At 39.6% G+C, this 20,838-nt stretch overlaps 1 protein-coding gene across 5 annotated transcripts in view; it reads left to right on the top strand.

The window, feature by feature from the left end:
• The window catches only part of NTRK2 (neurotrophic receptor tyrosine kinase 2), a 208,114-nt gene that overhangs the window by 11,900 nt on the left and 175,376 nt on the right, over positions 1-20,838 (top strand). For all 5 annotated transcript variants that reach the window (XM_074166921.1, XM_074166919.1, XM_074166920.1 and 2 more), the window contains exons 2-5: positions 5,509-5,583; positions 5,811-5,882; positions 12,967-13,035; positions 16,137-16,291. In XM_074166921.1, coding sequence (XP_074023022.1) covers positions 5,509-5,583; positions 5,811-5,882; positions 12,967-13,035; positions 16,137-16,291 — 371 coding nt within the window. The remainder of the gene's footprint in view (positions 1-5,508; positions 5,584-5,810; positions 5,883-12,966; positions 13,036-16,136; positions 16,292-20,838) is intronic.

Below are 20,838 nucleotides of genomic sequence, written 5' to 3' on the forward strand. Positions count from 1 at the left end.
ATATAGTAACTGTTTCCTCACACTCTGCATTGCAGACATACTCATTTATTTTTACTTTTGCCTTCATGTTTGCATACTGTAAAGAGGGAACTAAGGTTGGCTGGCAAACCGTGGGCTTTCCATTTCCCAGGGAGTTGTAGTCATAAGCAAGAGTATGGAACCGCTCCTTCAGTGCCAAAACAAGGTTGGGATCTCCATTGAATTCCTGCTTTCTCGTGCTTTAAGCAGGTGGGTTGGCACTAATTGTTCAGGATGATGGCTTTGAAGAAGCAATTCCCAGTAGCAACTATGTACTACTAATTGGATACTACTAATTGGATAATCATAGTATGTTGGCACCGGGCAGAATGTCTGAGCTCCGCCATCTCCTGGCAGTTGACGCAGCTACACATCAGGAACAGGGAATTCTTGAAGATAGCTCTGATCTGTGACCTTGGACATGAGATGCTGAGTTCCAGATCACCCTGAAGACCATGTTACCTCAATGTTGGATATGTCTAATGAAGGACTTGCTTAAAAAATCCCAGAATTATGTCAGCTCCAGAGCTACTGTACTGCATGTGGAGAGCTACCTCCTGTAGTCTTCTGTGACTCATGTTTAAATACTCTAAATGGGAGGAAAAAAACCCCTCAAGGATGATTTAAGGAGCCTGTGATAGTGGCAATCAGTTTTTCACTCTTTGTGAAATAGAGTGATTCACAGCTCAAAAAAAAATACCACCGCAGCACTTGCTCAGAATTTGTCAGGAGACACAAAACAGCCAAGGAGTAGAGCACCTGTTTGTAAAACCGGTGAATCCTAGGTAGGTCCACAGTGGACTAACTCGACACACTGCCTCTCTCCTGAGTTACAGCATGCTCTTGTAGCAGTAGAAGTTCTGTGTCTTGAGGTTAGCCGCATGAAATCTGGCACTGATGGTACCAGATGGAGACAGCAAAATATATCTGTAGAGAATGTGTTGCTTGTAGGTGTCTGTATCATACTCATTGCTTGCTGTTAGACTTTTCTTTGTAGGGGGAGCTTGGTCCTATGTAGAAGGATTTCTTGGTTGAGTGGAGATTATATCATTGGTCCCTAGATCTGTCTGAAACCTGGCATTCCTGATATGCAACGTTGTGTAGCTGTATGCTTCCTTTTCAAACTATGTGATTTCACACCCCTCGAGCATTATTTTAAATTTGCTTTCAGAGGGGCTGCAAGTGAAACCCATTTGAATCTGCCAAGTTTCATCAAGTATTGTGTCAAGCTTACAGATTTTCCATTATTTTGATGCATAACCATAAATGAGCCCAGGTGTGTTGAAAATGTCCCTAAGTTTGATGAACTGGGTCTGACATTTGAGTTTGTAGGAAAATACAGCACTAGGGAACTTTGCAGTGTTTAATTGTCAATGTTACCATACAGCTCTCACAGTAGTGTAGACTAGGGACATACGTGACCTGTCATTAAATGGTAATTCGTCTACTGACAGTTCAATGTCTGGAGTGTGCTGCTTTTTTCCCTGAAGATTTAGTGGAAAATTAACTCAGAGTATAAAGTTTTCCAAAGTTCAGAACCATTTCACCAGGGAATGTTTATTAATTTTAAAAACTTTTTTCCCCAACTGTACGAACCAGAACTAAACATATAATTGATTTATTTTTTGGAGTGTTAAGAAAATATGTTTCCCATAAAGGGAGTTTTCTGGCAACAGAAATACTTCTGGAGCTAAATTTCAGTGTTGTTTGCTTGCATCTATAGTGTTAAGACTAGTGTGCCCTAGTTTTCCAGCATGTCCTTATAGCTCCAAATGGAGTAGTATACCTTAACATACATTAATCCAGAGGAAATAGAGTAAATCAAATAAGTTAGGAAGGCATGACTAGGTTTTTTCAGGCTAAGGAAAAAATTTGAAAGTCAGAGTAAAATCCTTTTTTTGAGCTATAGAGGCACAAAATAATCTACACCACTTTAAAGAGCAGGACCTGCTTTCTCTTAGTGCTCTTGCTGTCCAGAGGTTGCTTCACTGACTGTTAGACAGATTGTATCCATAGTCTTTCACATGTGTAATGAGCGGAGTGAAGACCACCCTCTTAAAGGAGAATTTATCTGGGGGAGTTAACTCTTTTACAATAGGATTTTAAAATATCCTTTCCAGAATGTTGCAGAAGTGGGGAAGGATGAGTGTGTGACATTATTCAATCGCTGCTGAAGTGTGCTGAGATTAATGTGTTATTGTAGGTTGCAATGTGCCGTCAGTAGGTGTGTGATTCTGAATGCCTTTATTAGAATTAATCAGTAGTTTGCAAAGGGGCGATGAAATTAAAGGTCTGAAAACAAATACTGTTTACTGATGACTCATTGAAGGAGAGGCAGAATGCTATAGTATAATCAAGTGAATAGTATTACAGGCAGTCGAGGGTTTGGCTTAGGTGGCAATTGCTATTTGTGAGCCGATAGGTGTGATCCGACTGGGTGCTATCCAGCCAGGTTTTGGCGGTGCCATGCTTTGCTGTGGTGTGCAGTGGGAGCTTCCAAGCTCCTCACGTGACTTCAGCCAGCCATGAGTCAGGATGTTTTTCTTCTGTGCTACAATAAAAATGTTCGGTTAAAGAACAGGGTGGATATTCTTAAGGACAGGCAAGCAAATTACTTTTCTCAGTGTCGCCCACTGCAAGTCAGAGCTTTCAGAGTATTAATGTTTGATGATAAGTAACATCAAGGTAGAGTAGTTGTGAAGAAGGTAAAAATAGACTTCAGTTAGGGAGCAGTTTTATTTCAAACTTCCCTCTAAATTAAACAGAAAAACAACTTCCCTTTACAGTATACAGCTACAGTCATCATACTCCTTTCTTTCTCACTGCTATGAAATAACTGCAAAGGCTTAACTTAAAACAGACTTGTTAAGCAAGTAAGGAAGTATAAGAGGATGTGACCTGCTTGTGGTAAATCACATCTGTCCACTCTTTCTTCAAGGATTTCCAACTGCATGAAATTTGCTTTACTGTCATGTTTTGTACTGAGAGTGTTTTTACGAATGTATTGCAGAGCAGTTATTGTTTTGAGTTAGTTGCACTTAGCCAGAATTTCTTCTGTGTCCCTACTCAAAGTGTGGTTATGGAAAATCAGTGATTTCTTTCGTTTCTTTTGTTTAGGTACTGGAATCATAAATCATTCACCATGAAAAGACTAGTACCAGCCTCAAAGTATTACCCCCTTGCTTTCTTTTAAGGGATGCAGTAAGAGAAGGGAAGAAAAGATCATAAATACATGCCACTTCTTCTTCCCAAATATCATCCTTTTGGTTTGTTCCCTAATGGACCAGCACTGATCTTTTTATATAGATTGTGTGCTCATACTCAGGTCCTCGTCTGATGTAAATTGTGGTAGATTCATTGAATTCAGCAGAGCTGAGCTGTTTTACACTGACAGAGGCTTACCACAGGATGTAATACACTAATATATTCCTGTGCAACACTATAAATTATGTCAAGTTCTGGAGCTTTTTGTAGTGGGAGGTTCTAGTTAAATGTTTTTATGATTAAAATTGCAATGTCAGATTTGGATGGGTGACAAGTGCATTTAAGTGATGGATCTGTGTTCTGACAGTGTCAGAGGTTTTTCTCATGGCTTAATCTTCAACTAGTACAACTGGTCGCTGGTTTCTTTTCTTTTACATTTCTGAGTCTCTTACTCCTTTGTGTTTCTCTGTCCATTTTCCTCAATTTTTGCTCTTCTGTGTTTTCCCTATATCTATCTGATCTTGATAGAATTCTCATTGGTTGAACACTGAGGGCAGGATGAGGAAGGTATCTTACATAACTTTATTTTAGCATGATGATGTAGAAGTGACAATGAAGGTGATAATTAAATCATGAGTTCCTCTTCAGGGCAGGTTCAGAGGAAGCATGATCATTCACTCTCAGGTGAAAGATTTTATAGTCTTTTATAAAATACTTCATTGCTTTTACTTGGCAAAATAAGTAAATATACCAACCAACCAACAAAATAATAGATTAATAAACCCCAAGAGGGTAAATCAGATTGGCTTAAAAAATCCAAGGAAGGAAACACAAAACATGAAGGACTCTATTATCGTTTAATGGGTATACCATGTTAATCTTATCCTAAGAAGTCCTGCAGAGCAGTCAGTGTCATATGATGCTGTAGTAAAGTGTTTTGTTTAGCGTCATGCATTGTCTTTTTACAGCTCTTCTTTTTCTCACGGGACAATGAATTCCATTAGGGGAAGCTTTTTGCTTTTCCTAGTACTTGGCAAGACCATAGCCCAAGTCAGCTTTGCAGCTTTGGAGGAGAGCCCAGCCCAACTTTTGGGATACTCAAGCTTCTGTTGTGATGTGGGCACACAGTGAATTTCTCTAGCATATCAGTTGAGGTAGATGGGTTGCCTTTGGGAAAGCAATACACCTTCTTTCCAATTCACCATAATTCCCTTTAAATAAATAAAAAAAAGTGTTTAAAATGAAGATAAGTTTTATGCTAGCAAAGACAGACTCCTTTTTAGGGAAAACTGCAGGTTTGGTTAGTTCTGGATGCTCATGAAAATACAGGTCAATCTCTACGTTTTTCGGGCACTGGCATTATCTTTTGAAATGCATGGACTCTTTAGCAAGGCATCTCTTACATCAGGCTTATTTTCTGCCCATAATGTCAGTTGAATTGCAGTTTCCACTGATTTCTTCTTCCTAGACTGCATGGTTTGCACCATGAAACTTTTTTTCTTGCTGCAGAAGAGGTAACAGATGGTATATCATCCCATGCATTACCTGTAAAACATTTTAATTTCCAGTCTGTGGGATGTCACTGGTTATTCCTAGATCTCGCATGAGGATAATACAAAGGACCAAGTTGGATGCCCATATCCTTTTGGGGTTCAGGCAGTTATTTGTGGTATGTGAGTGGACTCAGTTCTTTGGTCTACTGTGACAGTTTCTCTTCTCTTAATTTCTGCTTGTGTATGTACCATCATGAAGTACAGCCTCCCTTTTCTCAGTTTTCCTATTACCACACTTTGTAAATAGAATTGACCCTACTTTACGGCAGGGAGGAAATCAGTTTAACAAGTGATTAAGTTAACAACATGAGAGAAAAGACAAGGGCAGTCTGATCCTCCCCTCAATGTAAGTGGGGGTAACTCCACTACCACTGTTAAAGTTTGCCCTTTTGCTGAATCCAAGCAAGATCAAGAGGTAGGGAAGTGTGTCCTGGAAAATGGTGACACTGTAATGCTTTATTTACTGTGCCTTCAGGGTGACTTGCTTCCTTGATGAATGGTGTGTAAGACTCAGCTTTTTCTCCTCCAGCCCTGTCCCACGAAGTACCATTTAAATGATGGGGAAGATTTTAAGGAGCGCTTTCACTCTGCAGATGCTCTAACTAGATCTTAGTGTTAATTGCAATAGGTCAGCAATCACTGCTGACTTTCAGACGTCACTGCTTGATATTTGAACAGTTAAAGCCATGAAAGGATCCACTTTCATAATTCTTCTGTCTTGCTTTTTCAACAGTTACATCGCAAACCAGCGAAAATTAGAAAGTATCAACGACAATGAAGTTGGATATTATGTTGGACTTAAAAATCTGTGAGTATATGGGATGCATATTTTATAAGGCTCTTTTTCCTTTATTTCTTGTATAGAAGCAAATAGACATCAGAGTGTAGGCCTCACTTTGGGCGTTATAGAGGACAACTGTAGATCTTGCAGCTCACCCTTGTTGAGATTTCATCCACATTTTTGTTTTAACCATTATTAGCATTATGCATTATATTTTAAATGAAATATTCTAACAGTTTTATGTATTTTTACAGGACCGTGGTGGATTCAGGCTTAAGATTTGTGTCCCGTCAGGCATTTGTGAAAAATGTCAACCTACAATACATGTGAGTAAGGATAGAATCTGCCTTCTAAGTCAAAACTGCCCAATTCGTGTTTATTTAATTGTTAATTTATTTCTCTCTTTTACCATTTCTTTCATGTAAAATGTTTTAACAAAACAGACTGATGATGGTCTTCCATCATTAGTTAGTCCTAAATAAGGTATGTATGGTAAGGAACTGGTAGAACATAGAACATGTATGGTAAGGAACAAGCACATCATAAGAACATAATATGGGATGGTAAGAAGAGCATCCAGTTAATTATCCTGTCTCTAACAAGGGACTATGGCTATGACTTTTGTGTTAAGTAGTTCAGCACAAAGAGTGCCTCTCTCAGCTGAGTGAGTTGGTGCCAGGGATATCATGTCCACACTATCTATGCATTGCACTCAGCAACATGGGTTTGACTTGCTGTAGTCTGATTCAGTGGGCTGAATATATTTTAGCAGCTGCAGTGCAGTCAGTGCATGCATGGAGCACATCTGATGTGATTTGACCAGTGTGCATGCCCAGAGACTGTGGCATGACTGTGAACTTAAGTCCTGTAAGTGGGAATGATCAGAAGATTCACTTCAGAAGCTCACTCAAGATCTGAACTAATGCACCCAAAGCGGAATATAAGAATGAAGTTACTTTCACACCCAAATGCAATTTGTGGTTTATGAGCTTCAGGAAGCAAAGTTGGTGCCTGTGCAGCTTTTTGACTGTGTTTTTCTAGATTACTTACACTTTAGATTTAGCAAAGGCTGAACTGATCAAATTCTTTTCAAAAGTACAGAGAAAAATGATCAGCTAAAATGAAGGACTTTGTTTCTTTTTAGTATAAGTACATGTCCCTGAAGGACTGAAGTGCCTTTTGGTGGGACAGTCATGGAGTAGCTCGCTCTGCTACTTACATGGAAAACTGTGGCTTTAGTCCTACAAAACATTGAGGTCATGTGGGGGGCTCAGTTCCTCACATGTACCCTGTTTTAGCCATGTATTCAAGTATGTGTTTCAGTCCATCCATCTTTGTTAAATATATTTGGCACTTAACCCCTTGCTTTTCTTAAAGTCCTAATGAGATCAGGAAGATGTAAGGGCAAGCCTTGGGCTTGAAAGGTTCTTCCATATTTCAAGGAAGCATCTTACTTGTAATATGGAAGAACTGTTGAACTAAGCACAGAGCTGATTGCTTTGCTGTTAAAATGGAATCACTCTCTGCACCTATGTTTTCTAAAGAATGGCAATTAATTAATGTAAGGAAGTGGATGTGATTGTCCTTATCTGCCTAAACAATAACTGCTGTTCTTAATGTGGAACAGTCACTGGAGGAGTGTGAACCAGTCCTGCCAGCCTATGAGGTTTACATGTTACTTCATATAGTCATTAATAAAATAAATAGCTTTTACTATTTTAGTAATTAGTTGGTGATATAGGGGAAGTATCTTCTAGAGTGAATTCTTGTGTTTACCTGTGTAACAATTGCTTGGTGAATTATGGCTGTAAAAGATCAAATTCCATAAAGCCATGTGCATACGCACTGGCTGTGGAATTGTGCAATAAGGACTTAATGGCTGAGGGGCACATTTGCAGAGAAGGATGTAGTGACTGTGCTGGGAAAGAATCTCAGTGTAATGCAGCTGAACAAAGAAAATTCAGTCTGGGATCAAAAAGAATTTTGTGTTAGATTTTTACATCTTTTCCGTGTTATGTTAGCTGCTGGGAAGACATCTATCGGAATACTGTATATACATTAGGACATTGAATCTACCCATCTTGAAAGATATTACGAGAAGAGCAATAGAACTATAAGGAGCTTTTAAAGCAAATAATTTAAGGAGATTCAGAGGCTGAGTATGTTCAGTCCAATAAAGAGAAGACTGAAAATGAACATATATCTTTTTACGTTGAAACGAAGAGCAATTATGATGAGGAGAGCAATCAGGTCTCTCCATGACCACGAGTACAGAGTGAGAAATAATAAGTTCAATTTGGAGCAAGGTAAATAGATGTTTGGAAGACCTTCCCAGCTGTATGGGCAAGTGTACACTGAAAAAGGTAACTGACACAATTTGATGAGATCCTCTTGATAGGCTTTTTGGCCTTTTCCCTTAGGGAAATGGAGTTCATGCAGTCACAAAGTGTCTCTGACCCCAGTGGCTGCTTCTAACCAAAACTTACACAGGTAAACAGGTTTTCTGGAAACTGATCATTGGACAGAAGAGAGAGACCCTATTAGAGTTCCCACTTAAGGGAAAAGTATCATTGTGCATATATGACCTGCTAGGCACTACAGAATCTGCATGGACAAGATGGCTTTAAAATACTTCATCCACAGGAAGAGCTTCAGTTGGAGCATGCAGTCAAACGTGGAATATGTATCTGTTGGTAAGCAGGCTGTACTAGATCTGTAGTTCGTAAAGGTACTTGTTGGAAACAAATTGAGCTGACTGACATCTGTTTGGTTGATGTACAGGAAATCCTGATCCAGAATACTTGCATTATGAACAAGGAGCTTATCCAGTCTCCTACTGTGTTTTCTTTTGGTGGGGATTTAGTAGTGTTAGCAGACACAGGATAAACCCAGATAAGATGGAAAATATTGAGTGGCACCACCTGCTTTATAAATGCATGTGACAAAGCAGTAAGTTTTTTTGCTGAGGCTGATCTATTTTCCCTGCAAAGAATGCATTTGTTTGTTTTCTCTGGGAAGTCTTGATGCACACTAAAATGTTTCAGAAAGCCCCAGTGAATCACTGCTTCTTGTCATCAGCAATAAAACTCCTGTTGACTGTGCTGGGAACGAAGTGCAGCCCCTGTTGTGGTTGGGACAGTGAAAACTATTAAGAGCTGAAACCATTTTACTTTGGAAGAGTAACCTCAGAGTACAGGTCTTTGAGAAGTCTTACATTTTATTGTGAAACAACAATATGTTACTATCCCATAAAGAAAACAAAAACTCCAAATGCTTTTCTGAAGACTGATGTAAATGCATAAGCTTTAATTTTGCTAGTGATGCTATTACAGCTTGCATTTTCTTCTATGAAAAATCTTCTGATGTAGTTAAGGAGCTTTATTATAGGAACATAGTATTTACTTTATGAATCATATAGGAATATCAGATTATAAGGAACTTATTAACACACATTAACTTAAGCCCTTTTTTGTCATTACCTTATTTTCTTGGCCAAACTTCTGTAGCCTAGATATCTTTCTAGAGTTATGGATGATGCAAAGATCTAAGTAGTGACAGGAAAATAAACATTCTAATAGATATTACATAAATGTCATTCATAGTGTTATTCATCTAATTCTGGTATTCTCATTGATCACGGACTCAAATTAGTCAACACTTGCATTTAACAAGCTATTAAACAGTCCTAGTTTTGCAGTACTGTAATTTATAAGCTTATCTGCTGCTAACAGTAATTTTAATGTGTGTAATACACATGCATGGTATACTGTCAGTACCTTTAAATGTAAAAATACATTTCACAGCAAGCACATATTTCCAAAAATGTTAAAAAATAGCTGTTGTTACATGCCAGGCTGTGTATAATTGCATCACTGAATCATAGATTTGTGAGTGTAGTATATATACAGCTCTAAGATGTGTTTGTATCTCTACACTGCTTGGATTTAGGTAGGGCAGCCAAATGAAACCATTTGAGACCTTGCTGCAGATTTTCCCTTGCTTGCACACACGGCTGGCTCCAGCCATAGGCAGAGCAGGCAGTTGCCTGTGGAGGGAGACCGAGCGTAGCAAAATAGTGTTTTCTTCACCTCTTCCCCCCAGTTCTGCTAAGATCTGTTCCCTTGTCATTCTTCTTGCCTCCCCTTGCCAGGAGCACTATAGGTGGTAGAGCTGTGCCTGTGTTGCTAGCTTTGTGAATATTTATGCAGTTTCTCAGGCTGCGTTTGCACTCCTCACATTGCCACAGATTTGTTTTTAGCTGAATGAGAATTTTAGTTTAAAGTGAGCTTGATATTCGTATGTAAAATGCGGGCATGCTTTTGACTGAATTTGGGTCCCCTCCTTAGGTATAGCTTTGGAGCCAGGCAGCGTACTCCAGACATGTTGTGTTTTGTTTTTTTTTTTAAAAAGCTTTAGAACCCCAGATGGCTCTTCTTTGGCCTGCTCACCATTATATTTTTGTATGTAGTTGTACTGGGGAACTAATTTATATTTTCTTTCCATGGAAGTGGAAGTGTGGACCTTAACTACTGTACTAATAAGCCTGGAAGTGATTTTGTCACTTAACGTGAATTAAAGGGACTGCACCAGGCATCTCTATAATCAATATAAAGTGCTCAGTTTGTGAAAAATACATATAACATTAAATTTACTGTCAAAGTATCACTTAAGGTGATAAATCTGTAACAGTGGTCTGAAAAATTTCTGTTGAATTACTTGTCAACTTGAAAAATGTTGAAGCCGTGAACTATATGGGAGAAAAAGCCTACAGTTTTGGAAGCACTAAATATTTCAACCCATGATCAAGAATATAGGCACAGGAATTTTTTCTTATTTTTCTTACTGTTCTTATTTCCTTTTTCTGGTGCATGTCAAGCACAACTGGTAAAAATCTGAAAAGACAATTAAAGCTATCAAGGTGCTTTTGATCTTTCAGAACTGCAATTGTTAAAAACAAAATAATGACTCTTTTTGATATTTTTTTGAAACTTTTGATAGTTTTACTTAAATTAGCAGCCCCATTTTTTCACTGGCTCACATGGAGTCATTGATCCTTGCACAAAGTGTTCAGAAAGTAACGTGTCTGGTGACCTTTGGGAAGTAAGTCTGGCTTATGAACCTAAACAAGTGAGGGCTGTTCTTCTGCCTTAAGATTTGAAATAATCCTCCAAAAGCAATGGCTGGCCTGAGGCTAAATGACAAGAAGATACAGCTATGGCAGTGCCTGATTCTCACAGCTTGCTGTCTGATAGTTCAGAGCTCTGAAGGAGGCAGCTCAGCGCCTCACGAAGAGATGGAATGAGTTAGATGAGCATGATTTAAGTTGAGCAAGGAAACATGTAAGCAGCCAGGAAGAAATCCTTAGGAAACATGGGATTTCAGTCGTGCCCGCAAAGTATGTGGGCTGTTATGTCCATGTTGAGTTACTAACAGTAAACGCCCTCCCAGAGTCAGGCTTTATGTTTTTAAGGTATTCTTGAAAAATTTATTTTTAAGGTATTATTTTCTTAAAATAAATTATAGAGAAATATTATCTCAGAGAATGGCTGAGGCTCTTACATAAGATGTTTGTGGCCCATTTTCGGATTTCTGTTATGATATTTCAGAACGTATTTGTGGTAGAGGGTTTCAAATCCCCTTTCATGTGCCCTGGTCTGGAATCAGAGCCTGGCTGTCCTATTAGGATACCACAGAAGATCACACAAAATAAAATGGCTTCAGCTGGACAGAGATATCCCTGAGGAACCTGCCATCTGATGGTGCGGGAGTCCTCCTGATATGGAAGATCAGGGTCCTCTGCTGTGTGGAAACCAGGACACAAACCTGGTCATCACACCTGGAATATGTTGCCTTCCACTAGAGTAGTGAGTGGCATGGGCACCTGTCTGCAGCTAAAGCTGACTGTATATCTGGTTGTCTTTTGGGAAAGATAGAATTTGGTTGCTGTGTCGGTAAGAGAAGCAGGTGCGTGCCTTGGTATGTAATACCACTGCTTGGCAATCAGAAATGGAGGGGTTCTCCTGCATGTTGAGTGAAGAGTTGCCCTTGGAGGGATGGGGGTTTGATGTGCTTCACATTGTCTCCGTGCTGGAGACAAAAGCCCAAGTCTGTATGAGGATTCAGATTCTTTCTTTCAACCTCCCAACATACTGCTTATACACATTAGGGGAAAAATCATAGTGGCAGTTTTTACTTAAACACGACTGCAGTCCTTTGTGCAAATTGTACTTTAATTTTGCTTTATCCAGTGAAAGGCCATGAGACATTTCCACCAGCATCTGCCATAGGGCGGTCCAGTTAACCGGACTAATGAAATTGTAGCTCATCTATTTTGTTCTAACACATTAGGACTAGTCAATTTGTAAACTTCAGGCTATTGTTTGCCAGAAGGAATCAATGACAAAATACAGTAAAGAGATTCTGTTCTAAACATTTGTAGGATATTCAACTTGTAATTTCTCTTGTACTCAGAGATCAAGGACTGAAAGTCTGGGAAACAAACACTGTTCTTTAGTCAGGGGGAAAAAAAGAGATTTAATCCCTGGTTTTAAATACAGTGCAACTTTAACTATGGAGCCCCTATGGCGCCTTTATAATACCACATAAAACTCATGTGGTATTTTGGCTCATAACACTGATTTGCACTGTACTGCTGGCAGTTATACAGTTTACTGCTCTCACTGTCTTTAATTGGTGGACTGATAAGACTGTAGAAAAACAGCATTATTTTTCTTTGGGGTGGAGAAAGCAATTTTGTAAGCCTGGGAGGGGAGGAGTATTTCTAATTCAGATGAACATTTATTTGCTCTGCATAATGGGAGAGGACCTTTCACTTAATTACCACTGGAAACCGTAAATGCTTAATTGACATAAAAAAGCCCAATATAGGCATTTTACAGTTTTCCTTTTGATCTTCCATGTGGGTGCATATTGTACATGCGATTTGAAAAGAATAACTAAAAGGCTGTGATGTGGATGTGTGCTAGCATGTGAGGAGGGCTTATGTGAGTACAGAGTTTGATGCAGCATCAAAGACAGGGATACACCCATTTCACTTATGAATAAATTGAGCATGTAATTAACACCTGGACTTTACAAAATACTTTTGAAACACAATTAATTCTGCTGCTTTTCTGCAATGAACAGAAATGCTAAAGGTGAAAATATTGTTGACCTCTGCTGAGTTTGATTTTGAATGTGTTTGACTTTAGATGCATCCTGGATTCAAACCATTGAACCTCATCAAACTATAAAACGAGACTGAGTACCATTTCTTTACAACTGAAGTCAAAGGAATAAGGGCTTTTTAGAGCTGATTTGAGTTCTTAATTTTTTTTAAGAGACACAAGCTGTATTTTCAGTGTAAGAAGAAGCAATTCTAATTAATGCAATCTTTCTCTTCTCCCATAGCAATTTTTCCAGAAACAAGCTCTCAAGTTTGTCCAAGAAGCCTTTTCGCCATCTGGGTTTGTCTGATCTGTAAGTTGTCATTTCTTAAAATAAAGTTTATTTTTAGCTGGAATGGAAGAACAAGACTTTGAGGTTTGTTCTGTTGAAGGTAGAGGTCCATCAATGATTAGGAGTGAAATTCTAATCCAAAGAAAGCAGCAATGCTGGGCACTTAAGTACAGAGAGATTTTTCATTCCAGGGCTTCAAGAAGTTCGAGTGTATCTTTTAAAACAATGTAGAGGTCAAAATAACTTCTTCCCTTCAGCTTTAAAATATTTTATTGTGAGATTACTTCACACAAAACTACTGTTGTTTGTATTAAATATTTGAGCTAGTGAAAATACAGCCTTCTACAGATCTTCAAATGAAACCTCTCTCTCATTTTCTTATATTGGCCCCACAGCTGCTCTACTTCTGGTTGGCTATTGAAGAATATTTTTATTTTCTCAAATTCTTTGAGTTGCATTGTACTTTATATAATCATTTGGTACTGAAGCACTGGTAAACATATATTTGTTGATTGTTTCAATATTACATTTTTATCCTCTATTCCATCAAGCAAAATTTCTGCATTGCTATACATTCTGAAATTTTGGTCATCTAGCATATTCATTTTGGTCATTTAGCATATTCTTTGCTAATATGTGGGGCTGTAGAGAGACTGCAGGAGCTTTGGGAGGGCAGGGGCTGCAGAGGAGAGGAAGATTGCTCTCCTGGACCTCAGACAACTTCTGACTATGAAGTTGTCCAAAATGCCAGTCCAAGAATTGTAACATGAGGCAATCCTTGCAATCCTTGACCTGTTCTGGTGAACTTCAGCCTGTGAGAAATGAAATGAGCAAATCCCAGTATCACAAAAAGAGGTTATGCACCTTAGGTATGTTTTGTTGATAATTAAGTTGGTATAATTACTTTCTTTACAGCCCAGGGAACATTGCTCACTGGAATTTTCCTTGATAACGTGGCGGTCACCAAGCTCTCTGATGGAGATACTAGGTAGTTGCAGAGCACGCCCATTGCTGTATGCCCTGCATGGGTCTGTTGGTTCCGAAGTCCCTGTTTCTCCATATGCTGTATCTAGTCCCTGCCAAAAAGCCAATGTTACTGTGTACTTGGCTGTAGGTTCTATGTTTTGTAGTTGTCATGACCTCAAAAAAATAGATAGAGGACTCAGACCAGTGCACAGTGTGAAGCTTGGGCTTACCTGAATTTTTCTAAGCAGTTAATGGAGAAATGGAGTCATCTTTGCCCCTCTCCCCAGGTTCCAGAAATGTAGGAGTGGGTATGCGCTAGCTTAGGAAGCATGCAAAAAAGGAAATTACTGCAATTTTGAAGGCTCCCAGTTTCTTGGAGTTTGTCTGCTGCCAGTAATAGGTTTATTCCGAATCACAAATCAAACCACTCTTGAACTTCTCCATCTCGGGTGAACAGCTTCTTTTAGGCTGTGGGTAGAGTGAGTGCTTACAGAGATTTTGAAGAGCAACGCCAATGTTGCTGATCTTTCTGAAGATGCTGGTTTGCTCATGTGCAGACAGAAGTAAAAAAGGATTTGGGACTGAGAGTGAGAGAATCAGAGAATATGTGATGAGAATTACGGAAATAAAGTTTAATGAGGTGGGGAAATAGCACTTAGAGGCAAAACAAATTAACTGCTGATCATAATTAGGAGTTAATATATTTGTGTTGTTAATACCAGAGTTAAACAGTGGTCCTTTGGTGTCATGGTAGTAGAAGCAGAGGAAGGGTACAGGGAGTGAGCCAAACATGGGAAAAATGGAGGGTGTGAAGGTGGAACTGAGTAGTATTTGGGGTATGGAGGCAATGTGTGATGGGGGGACAAGTTGAGAGAGAGGATACAAAATTGAGGTAGAGTGTTGTGGGCCTGGGAAAGAGTTGGAGTGTAGGGACAGAAGAACTAAAGTTAGGCAGACACGATTGCAATGAAGTGAAATAAACAGACGTCGGGGAACAGAAGGAAAGAAAGTGCAGGGAAAAAGCAGAGCCTGAAGGGAGGAAAAATAGTGATAAAATTAATATCAGTTCAACAGTTCTGTACATAAGTAGCTAATACACAGGTGGAAAATCAGAAAGAGGAGAGAAAGATGAGTATTGGAAAGGGAATCAGAGGAGAATGATGCCATAAATAGCTTCTGAGGAGCTTCCTCTAAATCTGACAAACAAGTGTCCTGTTGTTAGCATTCTTGTAAATAAAAGCATAAAGCGATGAAAAGTTCAGGATAGGGTGAACTAGGAGATATTCTCCAGTTATTGTAGAGAAGAAGATGCTGCTTGGAAAAGCTTCTTCTTTTAGAAAAACCTCTTCTGTTTACAGCAAGCTGCAGCTGTAAAATTACAGCAAGCAAGATAAAGACACGTAGTTTGCTTTTACTAGGTCAGATTTACTCTTTCACACAAGTGTATGTGGACCACCATCATGCCTCTATCCGGCATCCTGCCTGTGATGTGTCTGACTCCCTTGGTAGGTTTAACACAAAATAAAACAGTGGAAGAAAAGGACTACTCAGCCACTGGTCAAGAAAAATTTCTCTTTTACAGGGAACTGAAATGATGAAATAGAAGATGTGAAGTAAATCTTGCTGTTTTGAAAATACATGTTGTACGTTTTCACCCAAAGGATCCTAATGTTAATATGGTGTCTTGCACAAGCAATTCTTGTCCATGCTGTGGTGGTTTTAAAGTCCAGCAGATGACTTCTGTGAATGCAAAGTGCTTTTTCAGAAAGAGACTTGCGAGAATGATCCCTGCAGCTGTTAATCCTCAAAGATCTGCAGATGGCTTTTGGGGGAACAGGTTACAGCTCTGATAAGCTGAGATTGTAGTGATTTGCACACTTCAAGTCCTCAGGAGGCATTTATGTGATCTCTCTGATCTACAATGGTCTGGATTCTTGGTGCAAAGAGAGCTTCATTCTCTACTGGAAACCATTATCCACTTGCAGCTTGTATTGCACTGAAGTTACTAGGTTGCATTCTTTATCCTTCTTACCTAAAGGGTTCAACTTCTACTTTCACCCAGCTGAGTGCTTTGACTTCCCCCGCGCCTCATTTTTTTCGACATGCATGACACATTCTGCATTCTAAATAAACTAGCTTTTTTTTTTTTGCTATAGGATATTGGTGGACAATCCATTCAAATGTTCCTGTGAAATTATGTGGATCAAGAAATTTCAGGAGACCAGGTTTTACACAGAAACTCAGGATTTATATTGCATAGATGACAACAACAAGAGGACAGCCTTGCTGGATATGAAGGTCCCAAACTGCGGTAATACTCTTTTAAAATAAAATTACTGCTTAATTGTTATGAGACAGGAAAAACAAATATTTTTTTTACAAGATACCTATCAGAATGACAAAAGCACTGCTAAAGAAAAAGGTTTCAGTGGAGATATTAACCACTCAGTGGTCTTTCAGCCCACATGGAGTAATTCTGGGAGCTTCATGTAAAGCTTTTTTTTTTTTTCTTTATCCTTTAAGAATGTACCATTATTCAAGTGCAGGAAAACTGCACTGATTACAGATAACACACAAGAATTACATAGAATGCACGTGCCTTTGTTAAACTAAATAGTAGTGCTTCCAAGCTCAATAGACACAAAATTTAACCTCCTTGATTTTTTTTTCAGGTATTTATGGTTAATGAAACCTTTATTTTCCTTCAAAAATGCAAACTCTAGTGCTAGGACCATAGGAAGAAGATTTAGAACTAACTGCTAATAGACACAAATTAGAAATAGCTCTGTTCTTCACACAGGTAAAACTTATACTGAGTTCACTTGTAAAAGCTATGTAAAAAAGTCATAACAAGCTTAGGTCTATTGCATTTTGCAGCATATTGTTTTCAGTGACCTTGTATGGATCTGGAGGTAGTGGAAAAATGATGTAACAATAAGGCCATCCTTTTACGTCTTTTGTATACAACTTTGTTGCCTGTATATGGTCCTGGGGCAGCTGGGGAGAAGTTTCACGCACTAGTTAAAGAGATTTCTCCTCCTCTGTGTAGGAGGGGCATAGGCCCTCTGAGGCCTCTGTGTTTCTGACACAAGGTGGGACCTGCTGGACTCTGGAGTTGCCTTTGCAGAGCAGGGAGCTGGGGTGCCCAGCAGCAGGTAGGCAAAATGGAAAGGGAGTAGGATATCCTCATGGAGGGCTAATTTGGATTGGGAAGGCTGTAAGTGAAGATGAATAGCAGGAGAAACATGAATGATACCTTTTCTCCTTCCACCTTTGCCCATTGAGTGCCCTTTTCTCCACTGCCTGTGTGGAGGTTGTGATGGCCTTGACAGCAGCTGCCAACAAGGAACTGCCATGGAGGGGACCTGCTGCAGACACAATATGTGTGGCGTTTAATGGCAGTAATGCATTTTATGGCCACATATCATGCTGTTGGTCTTGTGTCCAGCTTCCTGCAGGGGCCAGGTGTGGTGGTGTACTCATGACAAAAATTATGCTAGTGTCTAGTGCAATCCAAAAAAAAGCAACCTGTTTGGGGAGTCTTGTGAGCTGCACAGTTGGTCTTGTGTGCTGCAGGATCTGATTTACTTGAAGTGGGAGGTGATACTGAGCTGAGGTAACTGGACCCAACCATCTCTCCAGGTGGATGGACTAGAAGGTAGATTGATCTGCTGGGTGTAGAAAGGTCTCCTGGTGTACTGAGATCGATTACTATAAACAAGGAACTCCAGCATAGTCTTCTTTAATGTTCTTGGCTGGCTCATCTACAAGCTACCAGGTAGCTAGGATTTTACTTTGAAACCTTTTGATGTTGAATACCCAGAGTTAAACCTATGAGACATTATTTCTTTCTCCTGAGTTCTTGACCATCTTCAGTCACAACAGACTTGTCTCAGACCTCTGGATGCTGTGTAGGTGCATGTGTGTGTGCACATTCATGCATCCTGTGGGCATATCTTGACTGAAATACTTGCCATGAGAGGGAAGGTGGTACTTCCAACTAGAGAAAGAGCAAAGTTGAGTATATATGACATTCAGATTGGAAATTGCAGTATGTGGAATTTGCATATGGGAGATGTGCATTTTGCTGAAGATCTGTGTGGATGTCAGCACATGCCTGCAATTTATTTATATTAGTTTACCAGGTCCAAATATCACTAAACTTCACATAATTGTTTTCTTTTTTCTGTTGGGTTTTTTTTTTCCTTTTAGTGTTTTTTTCTTACCCTTAATTTACCAGAATCCCAGGTGAAGAGAAATAACCATCATGATGAGCATGGACTCTGGTCTGGAAGATATCTGAAAGATCCAATGCATGGCTTTTGCTTTCAGGATCTCTTCAGATATTTTTATGTGTTTAAAAGGACAAGACTTACTTTCAAAAAAAAAAACCCACTGATGATTCTGGCTTATTTCCAGAACTTTCTGAGATGCTAACATGTATAACTGAAATAGAAGAAGAATTCAGCTTTTGACATGTGTGAACTTTTTCTTCCTGTGAACTACATGACTTTCCTAGCTCTTTTTGATGTAAAGAGTTGTTTTTGGGCATGCAGGCCCTTGAATTTTGTTAATAAAACATTTTTTAATTTTCTCTGCTAATGAAATGGTTTCATCCCATCTCTCTGGTTTGTTATTTTATTTTTTTTTGATTTAGACACTAAGAAGACATACTCTCTTCTTTGTGTGCAGGTGTTATTAATTACTTCATAATATTATAGTAAGTGGCCTGTACAGTATGTGGTAAATGTCTTGGTAATAGGATGTCTCGCTACTGTGTGCTGTTAATAAATCTCTTGCTGGGAAGTTGGAAGAGGCCACTGTGGTTTCTTGGTCATAAAGCTTTGGTTTGTGGATAATTGATGTGAAAATTAGCAAAGTTCTGTGCTACTTACTGCTTATGTGGTAGAAGTATTCATTAATGTGCTCATTAAAGGCTGGTTGCAATTTAGAGGCCTCTTTTCTTGAGGTTTAAAGTAAGGTATGCTTACTATCTAAAAGATTCTTTCCAGCTGCAATATTAAAGTTGTCAATCAATTGTTATGGTGTTTGCAGAATTATTTTTTCAACTGCATTTGAAATGTATTGATGATGAAAATTCTCAGATTCCTTTAAGTTTTAAATTTACACTTAATTACTATGTCAAAAGTTTTTAAGTTGCATCTACGACAATAGTATTAGTAGTGTCTTCTGTCTAGAGGAATAGTGCTGTTTAGTTTTACTATTTTCGCAGCATCTGCTACTTGTCTGTACAACATGAACAGCATCACCACCTAAGCCATCCTTTTCTTTTTTGTTGAGTGTACCCTCAGCAAGTTTGCTGATGACACTAAACAGGGAGGGATGGCTGACACACCAGAAGGCTGTGCCGCCATAGAGCGAGACCTGGACAGGCTGGAGAGTTTGGTGGAGAGAAACTAGATGAAGTTCAACAAGGGCAAGTGTGGGGTCCTGCACCTGGGGAGGAATAACCCCATGCATCAGTACAGGTTAGGGGCTGACGTGCTGGAGAACAGCTCTGTGGAAAAAGACCTGGGATTCCTCGTGGACAACAGGATGACCATGACCCAGCAATGTTCCCTTGTGGCCAAGGCGGCCAATGGCATCCTGGGGTGCACCAGGAAGAGTGTGACCAGCAGGTTGAGGAGGTTATCCTCCCCCTCTACTCTGCCCTGCTGAGGCCCCATCTGGAGTACTGTGTCCAGTTCTGGGCTCCCCAGTTCAAGAAGGACAGGGAACTGTTGGAGAGGGTACAGCAACGGGCTACAAAGATGATTAGGAGTCTGGAGCATCTCTCTTACTAGGAGAGGCTGAGGGACTTGGGTCTTTTTAGTCTGGAGAAGAGAAGGCTGAGGGGGAATGTGATCAACACCTATAAATACTTAAAGGATGGGTGTCAAGAGGATGGGGCCGGTCTTTTTCCAGTGGTGCCCAGTGACAGGATGAGAGGTAACGGGTACAAACTTGAACATAGGAAGTTCCCCTCTCAACATGGGGAGGAAATTCTTTACTTTGAGGGTGGCAGAGAACAGGCAGCCAAGAGAGGTGGTGGAGTCTCCATCTCTGGAGATGTTCAAAACCCACCTGGATGCCATCCTGTGCAACCTGCTCTAGGTGGACCTGCTTTGGCAGGGGGATTGGACTAGATGATTTCCAGAGGTCCCTTCAAACCCCATACCATTCTATGATACTGTGGTTCTATTTCCACCTGATACATAGCATTAGAAAATGAAGAAAGAGAACTAATAAATAAACACTTTGCTCTTATTACTACTTCTGTAAGCTCTGGTGGCAATTGCCACCGGTGTAAGTCCTTGGAAGTGAGGCACGTCATATGCCTGGGGTAAGGTCACTCAAAAGTCCATCAGTCTGCATGGATTTTTGCATTTTAGTCACTTTAGTGACTCACAGAATGCCAAGGAGGCAAGACCATGTCTTTGGGACTGGTTATTAAGGCATTGTTTGCTCCCTTTGGTCCCTCTGGTAGGCATTCAATTACTCAGCTGCTATAGTTGAACTCACTGTTACCAAAAAAAAAGTCTTTTTCTTATGGTATTTTTGGGGGACCTTGGCTTCTACAACTGTCTCTGCAGTCCTGTGTGGATTTTTGTTGCTCTGGATCTCGATCTGGTAATAGTGTTTTGCCTTATCTGGCCAATTTAGTTAATCAGATTGTTTTATGTATGCTGGTGTGGTGCTTGATCTGGCTTTCAATTTTGCTTACTGTTCCAGCTTTGTATGCTTATTTATGATCTATTGTTTCTGTAGGTGTTTTCTTTCTTTTCATTGGTTATGCATGCTAGCTAAAGTCTACTGAACAAAGTGGCAAATTAGTCTCATGTACTAATTTGTACATAT

The sequence above is a fragment of the Numenius arquata genome, chromosome Z (assembly GCF_964106895.1).
Source record: "Numenius arquata chromosome Z, bNumArq3.hap1.1, whole genome shotgun sequence".
NCBI classification, from domain to species: Eukaryota; Metazoa; Chordata; class Aves; order Charadriiformes; family Scolopacidae; genus Numenius; species Numenius arquata.